Here is a 20,033-nt window from a genome sequence, read left to right as displayed (position 1 = left end):
ACTACTTTGTAATTATTCTGTTTCCTACAATGCTTGATAGTATTTTTATGAATGAATTTTCTATACTTATGTATGTAGGTATATATATATACTTATATAGTTAAATATACATATTATACTTACATAGTTGCATTACATTCAAATTCAATAAAATACATAATTATATACTTACATAGTTGCATTACATTCAAGTTCAGTTGAAAAAATTAGACTATTCAACAAAGTACCCAAAAAAGTCAGCTTTCAAAGATTTTCGCAAATTTTAATAATTGAAAGATTTAAAAAGGAAAACATGAATTTTATACACAAAAAAGAGGACAAATTAAAAAGTAAGAGCTCAACTGTTATATAAGATTTAGTTTTCATTTTCAGAACTTTCCTTTGAAGCAATTTGATGAAAAAATAAATCTTTTGGTGGAGTTCCTATGTTTAATCAGATAAATTCATATCCTGAACCAGAATGAAAAGAAGTTAATATGAGAGAGCATCTGTATTTATGGAAAATAATCATCAATAGATGAAACTGGTTTTTTGTCTTGTAAAATTTTTGACAAAGAAAAGATACTGGTATGGAGGCAAAATATTTGGAATAAAATTATTACACATATTCTACATTTACCAGCACCAACAGAGAGTATTTCTTCAGCAAAATACTATGGTTTAGCCATACACAGTGGCACACACCTATAATCCCAGTGAGTGGCTCTGAAGGCTGAGGCAGGAGGATCACAAGTTTGAGGTCAGCCTCAGCAACATACCAAGTCCCTGAACGATTTAGGGAGAACCTGTCAAAACAAAAAATAAATAAATAGAAGTCTGAGGATGTGGCTCAGGAGTTAAGCCCCTCTAGGTTTAATCCCCAGTACCCCCCCCCCAAAAAAAAGTGTATATATATATATATATAATCATACAAGAAAATTTTGAAGAAGGTTGTAAATAAATTTTAAAAATTAATCATATACTAAAAAATTAAAAATAAATTATATAATTATAATAGTAAACATATATTTAAATACACATAAATATATGTAGGCAAATTATATTTATATTTATTTTTATTTGTATATTTATATTATATTCCCAAAATATCATTGATATGTTGCATTAGAAACAAAGATGATTAAGAATCAAAATCTATGATTTTATACCAAAAATTATTCTGACAATGTTATTTTAATGTCCAAATGATCAATACAAAAATGATTTTGTTAACTTTACGTTTTAATGTCCAAATTATCAATATAGAGAAGTATTCTTTTCATTTTGCTTTGATGTATAGGGATACCTTCTTTATTTTTAGAAAAAATTTTGTCTGAATATAATTTTTAAATTGAACCATTTCATTCAAAAATATATGTAATTTTTGACACCCTCTCTAACTTCCAAAATGGCCCTGTAATTATCTCATTCAATTTTTAATCAACATTTGCCTCCTTCTAAAATACCACCCATTGATCCACAGGATAAAGAAGCAGATTTTAATTACATATCTAATTTAATAAAAACCTAGTTCAATCTGAGTATGGAAAACTTTTGTCAGTGTCTCAGATTGGCTCTGTTCTCATAGCTTCTCTCCTCAAGGTGGTGTTCAGGGAACTTGTGTGACGTGATAGGAAAAAGATAGGCATCAGGCTCCTCTTTCTTGCAGGGTAGATACCTGGAGATGTCCCTAGCTATCTAATTGCCAGGTTTTCTACAGACTTGCAAAACTCCCATCCATGCAAGTGAGCTGGTAAAGGTTTGATTGTCCCAGCCTTACTTCATCTCCTCCAAAGAAAGTAAAAAGGATGGACTGGGTCAGGGATTGGCAAGAGTGGTTTCAGCTAATCAAGAATTCAATAGAAATTCTAGGCTAATTTCTCTCTAAACCACACTTCACTGAAATGCCCATTTTGAACTGAGGATATGGAACAATATTTGAATATTGTGTATGCTAGTGTGTGTGCCCACACACACCCACACACACACCCTTGACAGTTCAGTGTTCTCATATGCCTATATACCTGTTAATATTAAAGTAACACCATAACAGCAAAGCTTGGCTTTAAATAATTAATGTTTTCAACAGACTATAGAACAAGAGAAACAAAGAATTGAGAAGAAAAAGACTGAGGCTTTGATCTAAACAGAAAGAGATTAGAAAGACTATTATAGAGACTAACAATGTCTAGAGATTGTAGTGAAGGCAAGACAAGTTCCATGCTATCAGGGAGGACATGACACTTTGCAAAAGGATGATGTCATTTCTTAGGAGTGGCTTGAACACAGAAGGCATGGAGATTGATTATATGACTTCTCAAAAGCCTTCTTTCATGATGCAAAGAATAGTTTTAAGGGAAAAATGGATTCTGGCATCAAGAAGGAAAAATGCCTCTTTTCATAAGTAGAGGAAAGGGCGTGACCGTAGACATATGGACAAATGCATCATTTAAATCTGATGCTAGTTAATGTTACTCCATTATCCACTGAAACCAATAGCAGCTGTGATTTGGGGAGGTTTTGAGAGCCCAGGTGATTTGTGTGTTTCTTAAAATTCACTATCCCCATCCCCCTTTTGTTTTCTCTTTTTGGTCATTGACAATGTGTTTAGTAGTCCTTTATACTAAATATGCATTTTCTCATTTTATGGTAAGCAGATATTTTGTGACTATTTTTGTGTGTATTCTACTTTAAACATTTAGTATTACATTTATTTTTACTCACCCATTTATTCAACTTGGGCTGTTATATTTTCAGTTGATTTCATAGGTGGACTTGATACACACTCCTACTACCAGGATCATGTTGAGTTAAAGCCTGTTAAACCTGTAAGTAAAGGTGTGATGCTATAGAAAATATTAATCCTTCTAACCTGGCCAAAACTAACCCCAAATGAAGTAATTTGGAGCTACTACTAATCATTGGTTTAATTTTCCACTCATACCTAAAACACACCTTTCACATGTAACCCAACATCATCATTATTATTATTCATTCCAGAACTGAAGTAGGTGACTTGGTTTATATTTTTTTAAATGAGATTTTTGCTTTGCTTTCCTTGTCAATAGTTGATTGCATATCACATTGATTTCAAGTGGAAAAAAAAAGATGAGACTATTTGTTCTGCATAAGGGAAGATTAAATATATCTCTTAGGGTATCACAGCAAAGCAGACAGAGGAGAGAGACCTGGGTTCGAGTCAGGATCTGCATGGATGGTCCCAGGTGACTTTCTGACGTCTCTGAGACTTGTTCTATCATCCATAATATGACTTCATGGGGGGGAGGATGGACTACATGGGACAATGTGCATAATATGTACACATACATATTATTGTTCTTTGTACTCACATATTTGACTAAAGAGTTCAGAAACAAGTTTTCTACATGCCTAGAAGACATGCAAAAAATGTTGACAAAAAAAAAACAAAAAAGGTGTCACCAATAACTGAACCAATATAAGTTGAGAATGAAGAAGAAATCTTGGTTGCCTGATAAGTTAAATACTAGAAAACAGGCAAGAAGATGCTCTGACTCCATTCCTTGGAAACTCTAAGTAGCAAATAAACTACTGGGTTAAGTAACAATAATTATCCTATGCTAAGCATTTGGCCTATAGTATCTCATTTAATCTTCATGAAAATACTGCACTATAGTAGCTGATATTGATTATGAATAAGGAAATGGGGGCTCATAGAGGTTAGGCAACTTTCTCAATGTCCCACCATAAGTAAGTGGTTGACTGGGATGGTTCCTGAGTGATAAACCTGGCCTGATAGTGAAGACGTGCTTAGATGCTCCTCCTGTCCTTGAAACCCACTGCTTTATAATTTCAGAGTGATAGAGGAAATCATGTAAAACAGCCACCAGCATAATAAACATGCATGAAAGATTCCCCCTGCTCCCTTTCTTCACAGTTCCTTCCCTAATCTGCAACCCCCAGCCAGCATCTATGGGGATGTAAGCCCTAAGAAGACGGCACTGGCTCCTCCACCTCCCCAGGGTGAATGCATTTTAGTCTTGAAGAGTGATATAAAGTAAACATAGCTCACAGGCTGCACAAACCAGCACTATGTCTGTCACATGATAGATGTTTAAATAAATTTTGGTTTCTTAAAGTAAATCCAACTTGGAGAAACATTGGCCCTCTATAACATTCCAGGAGCAAGTAGTCACCGCCTCATTACTCATGCTTCTGAGCACTCGTAAATGATGCACTCCAAAAGTTGATATTTGTGGATTTGGGGAGCTTGGCAGGGATTGTGACAATAATAAGGATGATGGGTGCATTGGAAGCGAGGACTGAAACAATGCCTCATAGTGGCTAGGAAAGTCTTCCTATATTTTTATTCGATATGAAGATGATGAATGGTTTCTTTCATCTTACTGTGGAAAAAAACTGCAGAGAAATTGCAATATGAAAAATGATGCAATGTAAGAGAGATCATTCTATTAGGGAGGGTTATTAAGAACTTCGATTGATTAATGTTGATAATGGAATCTACTTCCTTGAGTGGATTTAAAGATTGGACTCATATATAGCTATATACCTTAAAAGGGTGTTCTGTGGTATGCCCAGGGAAAGTGACTCCCAGTTAGGTTCTCTGAAGTTCCTTCCATCTCTCTGAACCAAGAACACATAAAACATCCTTTTCTGATCACCTACAAGGCTTTGATCAACTCTGCTCTCTCCTCAAAGGGTTTTCTCAACATCCCTGTTCACTGCTGACCTCACACCTTTTAGCTGAACGTAACACAAACTCCAGGCTACAGAAAGTAATAGAACAAGTTTCTGCTTTGACAGATTATGCATATTATCATGTCAGATGAATATGGAATGCCTTTCAACCACGAAGGGAGTGGGAATCTGCGAGATCAAACTAAACCTGAATTGAAATCACTGTGCATGAAACAATTTAAGAGGTCTATATCTGTTTCTCACCGCTATGCAGATATTGCAGCATTTACCCAGTCAGTATCTATCAGCCTGCTTGATTTCTTTAAATAAGGCCTTTATGTTGGATTCCATTGAACCCAACTCCATGATACCATCTCACACCCCACCCCCGGAACAGCTTGAAGAACTAGCCAACCTGCTGTGCTAAATTGTTAGAGGTGGAGTGAACCCTGGTTTTTAACTTTCATTAAGCCTCTTTTATCTCCATGGAATACAAAGCCAGGTTTTATGAGGAAGCCACTTTGCTAAAGGAATCAGAAAATTCTTGGCATATTCCCAGGCACGTATATATGAACACGTAGCTTTCAACTTGAGATGAATAGACACAAGCCATACTAGATAGGTCATTCATAGGTAACACAGCAGAAATGTACAGGGAGTCTGAATACTCATGTTTCAGTGTCAGATTTCCCAGGGACATATTGTGGGTGAATAGGTATACTGGAGATACAGCTGTGATAGTGGTGAAGTGGCTCACATGTGGGTTTGGTTTTTTGTGCTTTGTCTCTTTCTAAGATAATGATATCAAGCTTCCAATCCCCACTGATGAAATAAGTTGAGTTAGTTCAATTTACACCCACGGACTGATCACCCAGGCATTGTCCTGGGTGCTAGAGACATAAAGATAAATAGCAGTTGAGATTTGACTTCCAGCAGCTAATGATCTAGGAGAAGAGACCTACATAAAAATAACTAAACTCAAAATTGTCCCCAAAGCAATTCTATGTAGAATGAGAAATGGCTACTACACCCTTGGCAAAGAAGGCTCCACTGGAAGATGAAGCTGACATTAGAAAGAAGAGATGGAGTTTATCAAAGAACACATACAGTCACTTTGGAAGACAGTTTGGCATTTTCTTACAAAATTAAATATACTCTTACCATATGGCCTAGCAATTGGGCTCCTTGATATGTATCCAAAGGAGTTGAAAAATTAGGTCTCCACAAACACTACACATAGATGTTTATAGCAGCATTACTCATAATTGCTCAACACTTGGAAGAAACCAAGATATGCTACATTAGGTAAATGAATAATGGACAAATAAGCTGTGGCAATCCAGAGAGTGTGACCTTATTCTGCGCTAAAAAGAAATGAGCAATCGAATTATGAAAAGACAAATGCATAAGTTAAAGAAACCAAACTGGAAAAGCCACATACTGTATGATTGATTCCAACTAAATGAAATTTTGGAAAAGTCAAAACTACCAAGACAATAAACAGATCAGGGGTTTGGGGAGGAAGGGATGAGAGGGAGGAACATGGAGGATTTTTAGGGCATTGAAACTATTCTTGATAATACTATCATAATGGATGCATATCATTAAACATTTGTCCAAATCTATGGAAAACACCCAAGAATCCTAATGTAAAGAAAGCATGGGCTTTGAGTGATAATGACATGTCAGTATAGCTTCCTCACTTTAATAAATGTACCACTCTGCTGGGGAATGTTGATAATGAAGAAACCTATGCATGTGTATGGGAAATCTCTGTGCCTTTACATCAATATTTTTATGAACCTAAAACTTCTCTTTTAAAAATTTTTGTCTTAAATCATGGATTTTGCAGGGAAATGGATGGCATTAGAGCAGATTATGCTAAGTGAAGCTAGCCAATCCTTAAAAATCAAATGCCAAATGTCTTCTTTGATATAAAGAGAGCAACTAAGAACAGAACAGGGAAGAAAAGCATGAGGAAAAGATTAACATTAAACAGAGACTAGTGGGGGGAGAGAAAGGGAGAGAGAAGGGAAACTGTATGGAAATGGAAGGAGACCCTCATTGTTACACAAAATTACATATAAGAGTTTGTGAGGGGAAAGGGAAAAAAAAAACAAGGGAGAGAATTAAACAACAGCAGATGGGGTAGAGAGGGAAGATGAGAGGGAAGGGGAGGGGGGATAGTAGAGGATAGGAAAGGTAGCAGAATACAACAGTCACTAATATGGCATTACGTAAAAATGTGGATGTGTAACTGATGTGATTCTGCAACTTGTATTTGGGGCAAAAATGGGAGTTCATAACCCACTTGAATCAAATGTATGAAAGATGATATGTCATGAGCTTTGTAATGTTTTGAACAACCAATAAAAAAAATTTAAAAAAAATAAAAATTTTTGTCTTAAAAAAAAAGCTGAATTAAACAGGCATCCCAAGCATGGAGGCTGATTGACTCAGCCCTTCTACAGAGGTTAAAGTCAAAACTTATATCTGAGCCAATATAGCTGGAGTCCCCACATAAAAATGAACAAGCTTATAAGAAAGCAAATGCTTAAGCAGAGAAGGAATATTGACAGCGCCTAGTGAGGACACCAGGGGATTGTAGCCACCATTGTTCCACATTCTAAACCACATCACTCTTTGTGACAGAACTATAGAAATGCTTTCGATGGTTCTCATCTGGGTCTGGTTTAGGGACATGTGACACACAGGTCAGGAGTATCCTTTTGTGTTACTCAGCTTTTCATCACTGTGACCAAAATACCTGACAAGAACAAATAGGGGGAGAAAAGTTTATTCTAATCTCACAGTTTCAGAGGTTCAGTCCATGGTCAGACAATTCCACTGTGGTCTGAGGTAAGGCAGAACTTCATGTGGTACAATGCAGCCAAGGAAGTCTGCTCAGCTCATAGCAGCTGGGAAGCAGAAAGAGAGAGAGAGAGAGAGAGAGAGAGAGGACCAGGAACAGACTATGAACCCCAAGGGCACGCCACAAGGGCCTGCTTCCTTTAGTCACACTCTACCAGCCTACAGTTACCACTCAGTACAGTTCTTTCAAATTGTTAATCCATCAAATGAATTAGTCCACTGATAAGGTCACAGCTCTCATAATCTAATCATTTCACCTCTGAACATCCCTGCATTTTCTCATACATGACCCTTTGGGGAACACCTTGAAACTGTAACCCCTGTGCTGGGGCCCCTCATCTTGCCATAGCTGTTGGTGAGGGAGTATAATAATCACCATGGCTACAGTAGGGTGTCCACCAGGATCTCTTCCATCACTGCTCCCATGCACTGATCCCACCTCTCATCAGGGCAAAGAGCAAGGATCTGATCATCTTATCCTAAGAGCAGAGAGCCAAGAGGTCAAGTGGTGAACAGGGCATTGAAGAGGGCCCCTACACGGTGGCTTAGAGTGGAGGCGACAGTGACATCCAGGGAAAGGGGCTCATAAAAGCAGATTTGCTTTGGGGAAGACAAATATCATGGTGTGAATCCATGCAGCTATGAAAACAAGACAGAATTTCAGAGACCGTCACAGTGAACAACTAAATTAACAATTGTCAAAATCATGACGGGTCTATTTCCATCAAAATGGTTAGCAACCGGGTAGTGGGGAAATGAAGCTCTGTGTAGCAGTAATTCTTCACATAAAAAATAATTAGACCAAGGCAGTTTGTCAAAGAAAGATAGCAGCTGCATTCCAGAACAGAGCTGTACAGCAGGTAGAGCTGCATCTGATTATGTTAGAAATTTCCATGAGGAAGACACCCCATGATGGCAGTTAAGAAAGACTTGATGAGAAAGCTGACCCTCGATGTCCCCCATCACTTTTAAGCAATTGCTTTCGAGGCTTCCAAAGGAGAACTTGACTTTTCTTTGGTATCTTGACTTGTGTGATTGCCTTTGCTGGAGGCTAATTTTTTCTTCACAAAAATTGCTACATGCTATGTGGCCACTGCTGATGGAGTGGCTGCTATTGCCACTAAGTGCTAAAAGACAGAGGAGGCTAATCCCCATTGCAAGCTGTCACTGCCTCCGGCTCTAGAATCCTCACTGCTGGTTGTCTGCCTCTCAGAGTCCAGGCCCACAGGAAACCCACCTCTGATGATCAGGCTATAGGACGAAGGCAGAGGTAGTCATGAGTATCTGTTCTTCCCCCAAAACAGCTTTTTTCTATCAGTATTCCCACGTGTAAGTTGGTGCCCTGCCAGGACATTTTCCATTTATAGCACCTAGATCAGGCACTAGCTGGTAGCACAAATCAAGTATTGTGTTGTGTGCGTGTGTATCTGTGTGTGCATGTATATCTGCATGTATGCAGGAGTTGGGAAGTTGTGTGTTTTCAAGTCCTAATTTTTCTCTATATTTTTATTGGTGCATGATAATGACGCATCATAGCAGGATTTATTGTTACATTTTGGTACATGCAAGCAATATAACAAAATAATTGGACCAATACATTTCCCAGTATTTCCCTTTTCCTCTTCTCCTCCCTTCCCCTCATTCCTTTCCTTGACTCTTATAGATCTCCCTTTGATCAAATTCTAACTTAAAAACCAACGAGCATCAGTCATGTGTTAGCAAACTATGGCTGGAGGAACCCAAAGATGAATAACATGGTAACTCTGTCTTTGTTGTTTTCCTTTGTCTTTGAATGGCATTCATGCTTTAATAGTTCTCTACACGGAGGGGCTGCTAAGCACCCTGACCTCCGTGGCAGGCAGAGCGAGGTAACTGAGATCTGCTCATAGAGATGGCTGGCTCACTCTTCCCATTACTGAGCATGGGCGTTTCATCCCCTGAGCCCCGACATCAGTTCCTTGGAAATGGAAGGCACTTTCGGAGGCATTAACTCTCGGGGGCTGTCTCAAGGGCGCCACAACTGCAAGGCACTCAGCATCATCTTAGTCGTCCCAAAGGAGAGATGGGCCTTGCTGTGGGCTTCTCCTACTTAGCACAATGTAGCAGCAACAGGGCTCATTGCTCTCCCTAGCTTTGAAACTCTTTATTTTTCACTGGCATTAATAAGTTTTGGATCTATCATATGAAATAGTTGTACCATTTCGGAGACTATACAGTAAGAACACATTGCTAATCTGTAGCCATTTGATTGGGTCTACATGGCCTGTGTGGTATAGTCTCCTCACGATAATAGTTTGTGCACACCTGTCCTTGCTAGGAGTACAGATACAACAGTCTGACTTGACCACTGTGACTGGAGGTCAGTCACCCTTTCTCACTAGGGACACAGAAATCATTTCTTTGGATACGTGACCTCACTCTCTGTCCCTAGAACCTTGCAGAGACTGTTTCCCATGCTGCCATGTGAAGTACATAGATCCTTTTCTAGGACGAGGAAGGCCATATCTGAATAGAGGATATCTGAATGATGCCTTCCAGAGAGGATGTGAACTCCTTATTTTTCCTTGGTATTTGTCACTGATGCCCATGGCAAGACAGTAGATTCATGTAGTGGTAAGGAAATATGATCCACCACCTCCAAAATCAATCAATGTAAGGAAATATGATCCACACCTCCAAAATTAATCAATGGCAAAAGAAGTACAAATAACTTTGTTAGAGAAATAATTTTATTAAAGATACTTACAAGCCTCTCAAGTAAACATGTCAAAAGACATCCTTTGAAATAACATCACTATATTATTACTTGATTTCATTCTGCTTTCAGGTCAGGTATCTTCAGGTAACTACTATGATTTACAAATATTTGTATTAATAAAAATTATTTTTAAAAAGGTATGACCTTTAGGATCCCAGATCTCAAGTTGTTCTAACACAGACCTGTGGCTCAATTATAGCATCGTTAAAATTGGGACAACCTGATGTTATGGCTCTAAGTGAGCTGCATAAGAAGTATATACCACCACCATCTTGTTATAAAGCCAAGCCTGACCTTGGACTGGTATTATAGAAAACACAAAAACAGCAAAATGAGATTCCTTGAATCTCACCAAGGAAGTAATCAGCCAAATCTAAAAATGAGAATAATAGTGTGGGGCAATTTTTCAAAAAGAGGAAAAACTATCATTGATTTAGAAGAGATTTTAAAGACATAATAATCAAATGGATATGTATATCTTATTGAATCCTGATTTTTGACAAGCCTGTTGCAATAAGATGTTTCTAAACCATTGGGACATTATGAGTACAGGCTAGATACTAACTGGTATTAAGAAACTGTTGGTAATGCATAAGTAAAAATTTAATTAATTAGTTCTTACCAATTGATCATGATCTCTCAAACTCGCTGTTGTCTTTGGATGAGATAATTCTCCAGAGTGGGTTGGTCCCACATGGGAATATTGAGCTGCCTCCTTGTTCTGTGTCTACTCGATGTCAGTAGCACCACTCCCTACCACATCTTGACAACCAAAATTGTCTCCAGACAGTGGCAAATTTCCCCTCATTAAGAATCAATGCACTGCAGATGTATACAGATCTGAATAAAATGGTATAATGTTTAAGATTTGGTTTTAAATATCTTAGCCTCTCCCCCATCAAAAAGCAGCAGTGAATAGAGGACACTTTGATACCATAATTTTTATTTTCATTAAAACAGAGTAATGAATATATAGGGATTTATAATACTGTTCTCTCTACTTCTGTGTTTGATTTTTAGAAGTCAGTTTGTTAATAAGACCCAACACAGAGTACCAAAGGCTTGCTTTCAATGCCTCCTGTTAAAGTTGCTTCACTGCGTTCTTCAAAATTCCCTGCAGACACATTTCCTAACCATCGAAATGACATTGCCAGAATATTTACCTGGCACCAAAGGAAGAGTCTCCACCTGTTTCACTGCTTTACTAATCTGTGTTGCTAAAGCCCAAGAACATAAAATATTTGCTAGAAGCAGAGCTGACATTAAAAATAAACACTGTAGCTATTTTGAAGTTTCTACAAACCTCTGCTACTAACAAAGAAGCACATGCCCTTCATCACCTTCTTCTCAGTATCTGGAACGGATTCATGTGCTGAGTAGATAAATGAACTTGAGGACATTGGATCTCCCTCCGAACTTAGAGGTTGTACAAAATCATAAAATTCCATCACTATAATCTCATCCCTATATCTTTCAATTTAAATCCCTGTTAAAATGCAAAAGGGCAGATATATGATTGTGTCATTCAGAACCAAGAGTAACAGAAGAGCTGGGGAAACACAATAAGGAAGGTGGGAGAGAGGTGAAGCCCTCCTACTCCTGAGTTGTGCAGCAGGGACCATGATTTACAGTTGGAGAAGTGACAACCTGGAATTTTTTCAGCTATTTCAAAGTATGACTAAAAATTTCATCCCATACCATAGAATCATTATCCTGAGCTAGTGGAAGAAAAGTTTCTAGATGGGGGTTAAAGTAAGAGTGAAACATAGTCTCTGTTAGTGTGATGCTTATAAGTTGGTTGGAGGGAAAAAGTTTCATGCCTAAATGAAATCATTAGGACACCATTCATTGTGAAGCTGGTTGCCATAAACTGCACGTGGGGTAGTACTGATAGCACAAGAGTTTCCATTAGCGGGTTGGGAAAGTCATATGGCTGAGGAGAAGTGAAAGCCTTCACAGAGGAGAACTTCAACTAACCCTTTAGAGGCCAGTGGGATTTGGATGGGCCAGGACTTTGCAGGAGAGAAACAGTGAGAGCTGAAGTACTCCACGAATATTCATTAAGTGTGAACTGTGTAGCAGGTTCTATGCCAAAGTTGATTTTGTACAAAGTTGCATAATTCAGAGCCCTTATATCCCAAAGACTTACCACTTAGTATGAAACAAAGAATATGCACAGTCTTCACCAAAAGATTGGAGACAAGAGTGACTGAACATGGGAATGTATAATAGAACAGAACCACTAGACCACTAAGGTGTGTGTGTGTGTGTGCACATAGAGGGAGATAGAAGAGAGACAGATAAACACACACACACACACAGTGGTGGGGAGAGTGGAGAGATTTTTAAGATTTTAAGAAATTAGAGTATGTAATTATGGTGACTGGCAAGTCCAAAATCTGTAGATTATTCTTGCAGATCAGAGACACAAGGAGAAAGAATGGAAATTGCAGTTTGGGTCCAAAGGCAGCCTGGAAGCAGCTTTCCTTCTTCCTCAGAAAATTTCAGACTTGTTCTTTTGAGGCCTTCAACTGATCAGAGGAGGCCCCTCTACATTATGGAGGGCATTCAGCTTTACTCAGAATCACTGATTTAAATGGAACTCTCAGCAAAAAGATACAAGATATTTTGACACTTAAACTAGTATTTGACCCTGAAAAAGGATACATTTCTTTCTTGTATGTGGAAGCTAAAGAGGAAAAAAAAGGGATCTCTCAAAAATAGAAGGTAAACGAGGCGAATACGGAAGAGAGATAGGTGGATGGAGGAGAAGAGAGCAAAGGAAGGTCCATGAGGAATGAAATCAACCCAATCATATTTTGTGCATGTATACATAGAGCACAGTGATCCACTCTCCTGTGTAGTTATAGTGTATTGGTTAGAAACACTAGTGTTTGATCAAATGTCTGGGGACCACAGGCTAGCCAAGTTTGCACATAAAAGTAACCATCACAAGATAAGAAATATGTAAGGGACACAGGTCTGTGGTTAGGTGGTAGGAAAGCCAGACTCGGTTGATTCTTGAGTAGTCAAGCAAGAGGGTGGTAGAGGAAGATTAGGTTGGAGGTGTGTGTGGTGGTGTGTAGACACAGCTCAACCCCAATCATCTTACCCCTAAGGCCACTGATGACTCCATGTCACTTTGCAACTGCAGCATGGTCAGCATTTCTGTCCCAGGAAATCAGTCCTACATTTTGAAACCTGATTGCCACACTGTAATCAGGAAAGCACGAAAGCCCAGGTTTCAAATGCAACCCAGGCACACCCAGAAGCTATTTTGCATTCAAAAGGCCTAAGCGAATAGGAAGGATTTTTTTTTTCAATACTGAAGTTCTTTAAAGCAATTCATATTTTCTTTTATAGGTCGAAATAAGTAACGACATTGACTCTGAAATTCGGCTGCTGAACTTGACTTAGGGAACAAAGCACCACCGACAGCCAGCACTCTGTGGATCCGACACCTGTCACCTTCCTTCCAGAGAATGGACTGTGCCTCCCAGCTTTCCCACCAATAGTGGAGTTCTTCGGTCACAGCCTGTGTATTGTTAGCATTGTTTGCTAGATGAGTTCTAGGTGCTTGGGTGGGTATTTTTTTAGTCATTTTCTTCTTATATGAACACTTGTAAATTGTAAAAAAAAATGGTTTTTAATTTTTTAACAATATTTAATGTGAGGCATGCAAAATGCGGGGGGTGGGGGGGATCTGTGAAGACTTCAACAGTCATTTCTATGAGAAACATCAGTGTGTGTTGTTAAGATGTGAGATCAGTGCTGCTGTTATTCTAGGCCCGGTGGGTTTGCACTGGCAGACATTGCCTGTGGTCATCAGACACAAAGGAAGACCCTGTGACAGATCCTACATGGGTACAATGAGTATCCATGAGTACCCAATGGGTCCAGCTTTCAGACTGAATGTGGATCATTGTTTCAATATTACAAGACAACGCACAGAATCCTCCCTAGCTCTCAACTTCTCACAACATAGAACAAACTTATGGCTATCTAAATTTTCAGAACTCATGTGTGATATCTTGTTCTTTCTATGTTATAAAAAATTAATGTATCATGGGGGCACATGAAAGGCTGAAGTGATTTACGGAACCCCTTTCTCCTTTGGAGGGAGCATGGGCGTCTCTGAGGTCCATATTTTCTACACTTTATCCCCCTTCTAACACTTATGTCAGACCTAAACACACAACACGTGGGCTTGTGGGACAAAAAATCACAGCCATAAATCTGCAATCAGCTTTGCTTTGAGGATATTCAAAGGGAACGTTAAAATACTATGGAATTCTCCACAAGTACTTCTAAAGAAAATATTTATGTTTGAGCTACATCAACTTTTCTTTCTTCTACCCCATCCCAATAGCCAAGCAAATCATATGGGAAATGTTCCACAATCTTCTGTAGGGGAAGAAAAAGAACTGTTTTTGTTTTAAATTGGTATAAAATTTACATATGGTAAAATGCACTGATATTAAAGGTACAATTTGATTAGTTTTGGAAAATGTGCACCCCCATATAACTAATGCCTCAGTCAAAACCAGAACATTTTCATCACTTTAGAAAATTCCCTTATGCCCTCTTTTCAATCAATTGCCGTATTCCCAAACATAGACCACAACTGTGCTCATTTTCATCATTGGTTAATTTTGTTAATTGTAATATATATATATACCCTTCACATTCTTTTTCTCTCTATTCCTGAATCACTATTTTCTACATGAAAATAAGTTTCACTCACTTTGTACAGCAACCAAAATCAAGTTTCCCATAAGTCACAAAGTTGTGCATTTGCACACTATTAAGGACAGAGATTGTTAACTTGGTCCATGCATCACTAAGACTGGTCTATAAATCACCTAAAAGCATTGCAAATTTTTGAAAGTGTGTTAAGGCTTTCTTCTCCTCCTCCTTCTACTTCTTCTGCTCCCAGATTTCATGTGACTCTATTAAGAATCAGAATCAGAACTTAATGCAACAAACATTACCCAGGTTCCTCCAAGTCCGTGAAAACCACAGGGGGCTTCATAGAGGTTAATTTAACTCCTGAGCCTGGAGATTGTGCCCCTTTGCTCAGAGGACCCTCATTGACTGTGATCATTTTTCATTCCTACTGGATGAACCCAGATTCAAAATAAAAAAGAGGAAGGTGGGCCCTTGGAAATGGTGAAATCCAAGCCACTATTCTTCAGTTGAAGGCATTAAGGGTTTGGGGCTTTGGTGGACTTGTCCAGAGCCTTGTATTTGTGCAGAGAGCAACAACTATGGTAAAAGGAAAAGAACATAAAGGACAAAAGTTGGGGTTTGGGTCCCAATCCAAAGCAGCCTTTGACATTTCAGCATCTCTCATTTAGGAAGTGGAACTATGAGCTCAACATCCTAAGGGTGTGGATTTGACTGAGAATGTTAAAAATATGCCATCAACTATGAGACACTTCACAATTAAAAGAGGTAGTTGTTATCGGTAGTGTCAGAGCAGTACGTTGGGTTTGGAGCTCTTGTGACCCACTCAAGTTTATTAAAATCCCACAAAAACAACCAACTCTTCTGTTTTCTAAAAAGCCGTGAAAGCATTTGCCCGTGTTTAAGCAGTGTGAAATCATGCAGATTTTAAATGGTATTTTTAATTAAAAAAATAAACTTTTTATTAAAATTCCAAAACTAATACATAATCTTATTGAAAAAGCTAATAAAAATCAAAAGTGTAAAAAATTAGTAAAATAGGATAAAATTAATACTTAAATACTTAAAGCTGCTATTTCCTTATACTGTCACTACACACTCAAACAAAAACATAGTTAGCGGCCTGGGGTTGTAGCTCAGTGTAGATTGCTTGCCTCACATTAGTGGGGTGCTCAGCACCACATAAATAAAATAAAGGTATTGTGTCCATCTACAACTAAACATTAGAAAAGAAATATAGTTAGCATTTCATAAAATAGTCTCACATTGTCTTGTTTTTCTTGTCTCTTCATGTGGATTTGTGTTCTTCTAAGATGCACCTCAGAGTTCTAAACCTTGGCTAATCACCAATAACAGACTGAAGGAGGAAATCTTTAAGTTAGTGATTTTTCTAGGAATGTTAAATCTAGGCAACTACATACTGTGGCATGTAGATGAATCTTTCTTCACTTGAAGGTATAACTGTTTCAATCTCCATCCCTAGCAAGGATTGTTACTAATTCACAAGGATCATTCTCAAATTCTAGAAAATTAGCATAATCTTCCACTTTCTCTCCTTTTTCTCTCACGGTATCTCATTTTTCTGGCTACTCTTTAGAGGCTCTGTTTACTTATGATAAAGAGAATCCTAGACTTGGACAGTAGCCCTCCACTTTCACCCACGAATCTGGATAATTCCAACATGGTACTACTTTGATTGCTGTTCCCTGGTAACTGGCATTTCAGTTCTTGCTTTTGCCTCCTATCTTAGAGAATCCACTCTGCACTGTGTGCCTATCCAGTAGGGTTTTCAACAACGACTTGTTCACTAGATGTGTGTTCTGGCCAAGATCTTGACTTTTCCATGTGTAATTGTGTAACTGGTCAGAGTAAGGGAAAATGAAAGCATCCCTTAGCCTGTAACTCTTCTGCCAGAATCTTACCTACCATCTTAAGAGAGGGCACCTCTGCAGGATCAAGAGCTCTCCGCAGAGGCATCCCTGTTAAAGCAGGATATGTACATCCACCACCCTTGATCCCCTAGTGCTGAGCAGAACATCAAAGAACATCAGAACAGCAGAACATCATCCAATGTTTCTTCCTCTCTGAGTTATCTGGCAGTGAGTCTTGTAAACCTTGACCAACCCTCCTCAGGCTGTGCCTTCTATCTTGTATGAATGATTGATCCTTCTTGAAGAGTTTTCTGCCAACATTGTGTGACACCACAAGAAGCTGGGATGCTTTCAGTTTAGCTTTTATTTAATGAAGCTTCTAGTCATGTTTCAAAGCCAGGAAAAGCTAAGCAAGAGAGTTATAGGGAGGTTTACAGAATTCTCAGGGGACAGAAAATACCGTGATCATGGGACAGTCCACATCAGAGAAATTGCAAGCATCTCTTACGAAAATCTTTAAGCAAGTGTGTCCCCAGGAATGTTAACCTTCCTTCCACCTGCCATATAAAGTGAGAGAATGTGTCCCTGACATGTATGTCTGTATCTCTCCGAATCTGGGATGTAGTTTGCTCATTTGTTTTGAAGACAATGTGACATCTTGCTTTCGAAAAATATTGACTCTTTTCCTTTTTTTCCTTTAAAAAATAAGCCCTTCTATTCCTATGGACCTAAATAAGAGAAGCAGCCAGCTTCAAGTGGCTGAAGCTAACAAAACATGGCAAGGCTGCCATCTGTCTCCCTTAATGAATGGGACACTCCTGATTGAGTGGAATTTGTCTTCATTAGAACTAGCTAAAATGTACATTGCAGAGCTGAGGAAAACCATCATGACTCTGCTAAATCAAGAGGAAAACAAAAAGCAAAATTACTCTTTTCAATCTTTGCAAATTAGAAAGGGATCTTGCCAAGAATAAAAAGACCTTTATTTTCAACCAATTTAAAAAATGATGGTGTCCCAAAAAATGTGGACTCACTGTGGTCTGAGAATATTCTGGCTGATTATTTTCTAAAGCAGTCACTTATCATTTCTGAGTTACTTTAATATGTAGCTAGGAGAAATGTTAGAGTTGATTAGAATTCAAATATTCTAACTTGACATTTTAGCCCAAGATAGTACCTGCTTTCCTTTAAGAGGTAGCTGAATTAAGTAGGAAAAAAATACAAATAATTGATCTTCTAAACCGTAGCAACCTTAAATGTCTGGGTTTTAAACACACACACACACACACACCCTTTCCATTTAAGAATGTTCTGCAACTTTGTTTTATTTTATTTACTTATTTATTTATTTTGATAGGAGGTGTGTTGAAGTATCTACAAGCCATGGTTAAATATTTGCAACAAATAGGCCCACAACTTAAGGACAAATTTTAAGTATTAAATGAATGTATTTCTTATTTAAGGTCTCTCAAAAAAGGAGAAATTATCAAATAGTCCAAATTCTGTGGGTGGCATTTCTCTTTTCTGTCTAAAAAAAATCCATTTCCAGAAAGTGGGTCAAATTCCTTAAATATTGGTATTTGTAGGAAAAAAATTGGTGTCAGGTAAAAAATTAATCATCTTCATTGAACTTGCAATCATTTAAAGGGCAAGAATTATATTAAATGTGGAGCATTTAAAATGAAATATTCAAGGAATCCAAAATATGCTTTGGCTTGAACTTGAGATCCAAGTTAAGTAAAAAGAATTTTTAAAAAATAGGAGATAAAAAGGAAGCTGGCAGTGGGGAGAGGAAGGAATATGAGAAAAGAAAGAGAAGGAAAGGAAATAGAGAGGAGGCAAGAGAAGAATTCAGTACCCAAAGTCTTCCTAATTTGGATTTGGACAGTGTCAATCCTTAACTCACAGTTGTGTTTTTTTTGTTTGTTTTGTTTTTTCTTGTTCCTTTGTTTAACTCAAAACATTAAATCATTCTCCATTTAGAGCATGCTTTCCTTTTCCTCTTTGGAATTGTTAAGAAACAGTTTAGCAAAACCTATACTCTATCTAGTTCTCATAGAATTTGCTTTGGCAAACAACCAACCTTGTCAGTCTATGTTAGTGAGGATTAAGTTTACTTACAGTAAGGAAAAAAAATACAGTTGCTTAAATAAGATGTCTATTCCTCTTCATATTTCAAAATTCTACAATCAGCAAAGCACTAGATGTGAGTTTCCTAGAGATGTGGATCCAGGATCCTTCTTTTTTGCTTCATCCTTGGGAGCCATCATTCTGAAGATCATAGCATGATTCAAAATGGCTGTTCAAATTCCAGCCATTGCTTTTGTATTCCAGCCAAGGAGGAAGAAAAAGAAAAAAAAAAAAAAAGAAGAAGGCTTCTTTCCTCTAAAGGCATTTCTCAGAATTTTCCCACACTACTTCTGCTTATATTGCATTGCCCAAAACTTGGTGCACACCAAACTTTGTTGAAAAGAAAACTGGGAAATATAGTCTTTATTTTTGATGACCTTGTGCCATATAAAACTTAGGGGCTTTATTTCTTAGTAAAAAGGGTAAAAATACATAAAATAAATTAATTCTTCCATGGCCATAACAGTTAAACTATTTTATTTTATCAGGCACTTCTCTTTTGAAGGTACTACTTATTTAATAATTTTGCAAGAAATGATTTTCATGAGTAAAATTGTTAGTTCTATTCTCTTAACACCTGGCACCTTCCATCTGGCAGCCATGACTAACTGACAATTTAAACAAGAGTGGGCGACTTATTCTTGTTGTGCACACACCTTCACACAAACTTCAGTACCAGAGTGGACCCTTTTCTACGCAATCACATTGTTAAAATGTGCCATGTGATCCACTTCTTTAAATGGCAAATAGTATATGAATATTTTAGGAAGTGAAAGTTAAAAGAAATAACATGTCTAATACAATGTGCAATTTCTCTATGCGATAAAATGTTTGCATTGAAAAAGGGACCTCAGTGATTCCTTTACAGATGAGGAGACTGAAGCTGGTAGTTGTAGTTGGTCTGCACCATGTCCCATCAGGTCTGCTATGCAAGTTCTAAGTACAGCCTTCTTCCATGTACATAGGTGTCCATCAGCTGTCCCTACTACACCATACCTTTGCTGTTGACTAAGTTGATGCCTTTGCTGTTTGTAAAGGCTCCTCTGGCCCCACATATCCAG

The 20,033-nt window shown here is 37.9% G+C and overlaps 1 protein-coding gene across 2 annotated transcripts in view; it reads left to right on the top strand.

Annotated features, from left to right (window-relative positions):
• The window catches only part of Nkain3 (sodium/potassium transporting ATPase interacting 3), a 601,416-nt gene extending 583,603 nt beyond the window's left edge, over nt 1–17,813 (top strand). Inside the window, exons 6-7 of one of the 2 annotated variants that reach the window (XM_048783011.1) lie at nt 2,737–2,807; nt 13,649–17,813. In XM_048783011.1, coding sequence (XP_048638968.1) covers nt 2,737–2,807; nt 13,649–13,702 — 125 coding nt within the window. In that variant the 3' untranslated portion in view covers nt 13,703–17,813. The remainder of the gene's footprint in view (nt 1–2,736; nt 2,808–13,648) is intronic. The other variant, XM_048783012.1, reaches the window with a different exon arrangement.
• The last annotated feature ends 2,220 nt before the right edge of the window (nt 17,814–20,033 follow it).

Source organism: Marmota marmota, unplaced genomic scaffold (genome assembly GCF_001458135.2).
Source record: "Marmota marmota marmota unplaced genomic scaffold, marMar, whole genome shotgun sequence".
Taxonomy (NCBI): Eukaryota; Metazoa; Chordata; class Mammalia; order Rodentia; family Sciuridae; genus Marmota; species Marmota marmota.
Note: the sequence above shows the minus strand (reverse complement) of the source record. Positions and strands in the feature narration are given on the sequence as shown.